Source organism: Trichinella spiralis (assembly GCF_000181795.1).
Source record: "Trichinella spiralis strain ISS 195 chromosome Unknown Scfld5796, whole genome shotgun sequence".
NCBI lineage: Eukaryota > Metazoa > Nematoda > Enoplea > Trichinellida > Trichinellidae > Trichinella > Trichinella spiralis.
In genome coordinates, this window is record NW_003532735.1 from 1 (window position 1) to 879 (window position 879).

Here is an 879-nt window from a genome sequence, read left to right on the forward strand (position 1 = left end):
TTAAATTAATTTTTAATGAAGAAAAAATTTTTATTCTATTTTATTTATGATAAAAAATGATGTGGTTTTTTGGTTACTAGTATCCTGAAAATCACAAAACTTTACTGTTGCTTTTTTCATTCTCCTGTCTTTTCAGTTGTCGTCGTGGTATTGTTCTTCGGGCTGTTGTTTGTGAAGTCACATCACCAGTTGTAACTTTTCATATTCTTGCTAATTTTTTAAACTTTTTTGACATTGTATCATTTTTATATTATATCATTTGTTTTTTTGTTACAGAATCAGTCTCGTGATGGAATTTACGTTGTCACCGTCAGAAGAAGAGTTTGTCAATTTTCCTGATTACATAGCCACTATTGATAACGATATGTGGAAGGAACAAGGCTATGTAAAAGTGGTGGCCCCAGAGAAATGGAGAAAAAGTATCGTTTATGATAAGACAGCCATAGATAATATGACACTTGAAAAGTATGTTGTTATTGGATTCTGGAAGTCTTTGCCTGTAGATTTAATGTGTTTTTGATTTTTACATACACACACACACACACACACATATATATATATATATATATATGTGTGTGTGTGTGTGTGTGTGTGTGAGAATCAAAAACACCATTAAATCTACAGGCAAGACTTCCAGAATCCAATAACAACATACATTTCAAGTGTCATATTAATCTATGGCTGTCTTATCATAAACGATACTTTTTCTCCATTTCTCTGGGGGCCACAACTTTTACATAGCCTTGTTCCTCCCACATATCGTTATCAATAGTGGGCGATGTTAATCAGGAAAAATTGACAAACTCTTCCTTCTTGACGGTGACAACGTTAAATTTCATCATCGAGGACCGATTCTGTGTCAAAAAAGCAAATGATATA

The 879-nt window shown here is 32.7% G+C and overlaps 1 protein-coding gene across 1 annotated transcript; it reads left to right on the forward strand.

Moving 5' to 3' along the window:
- Positions 1 to 276: 276 nt before the first annotated feature.
- Tsp_15710 (conserved hypothetical protein) lies at positions 277 to 520 on the forward strand (the record flags this gene model as incomplete). The annotated part of the gene is made up of 1 exon (XM_003366575.1): positions 277 to 520. A coding segment is annotated over one exon (244 nt), but the record flags the coding sequence as incomplete, so codon positions are not given.
- Positions 521 to 879: the final 359 nt, after the last annotated feature.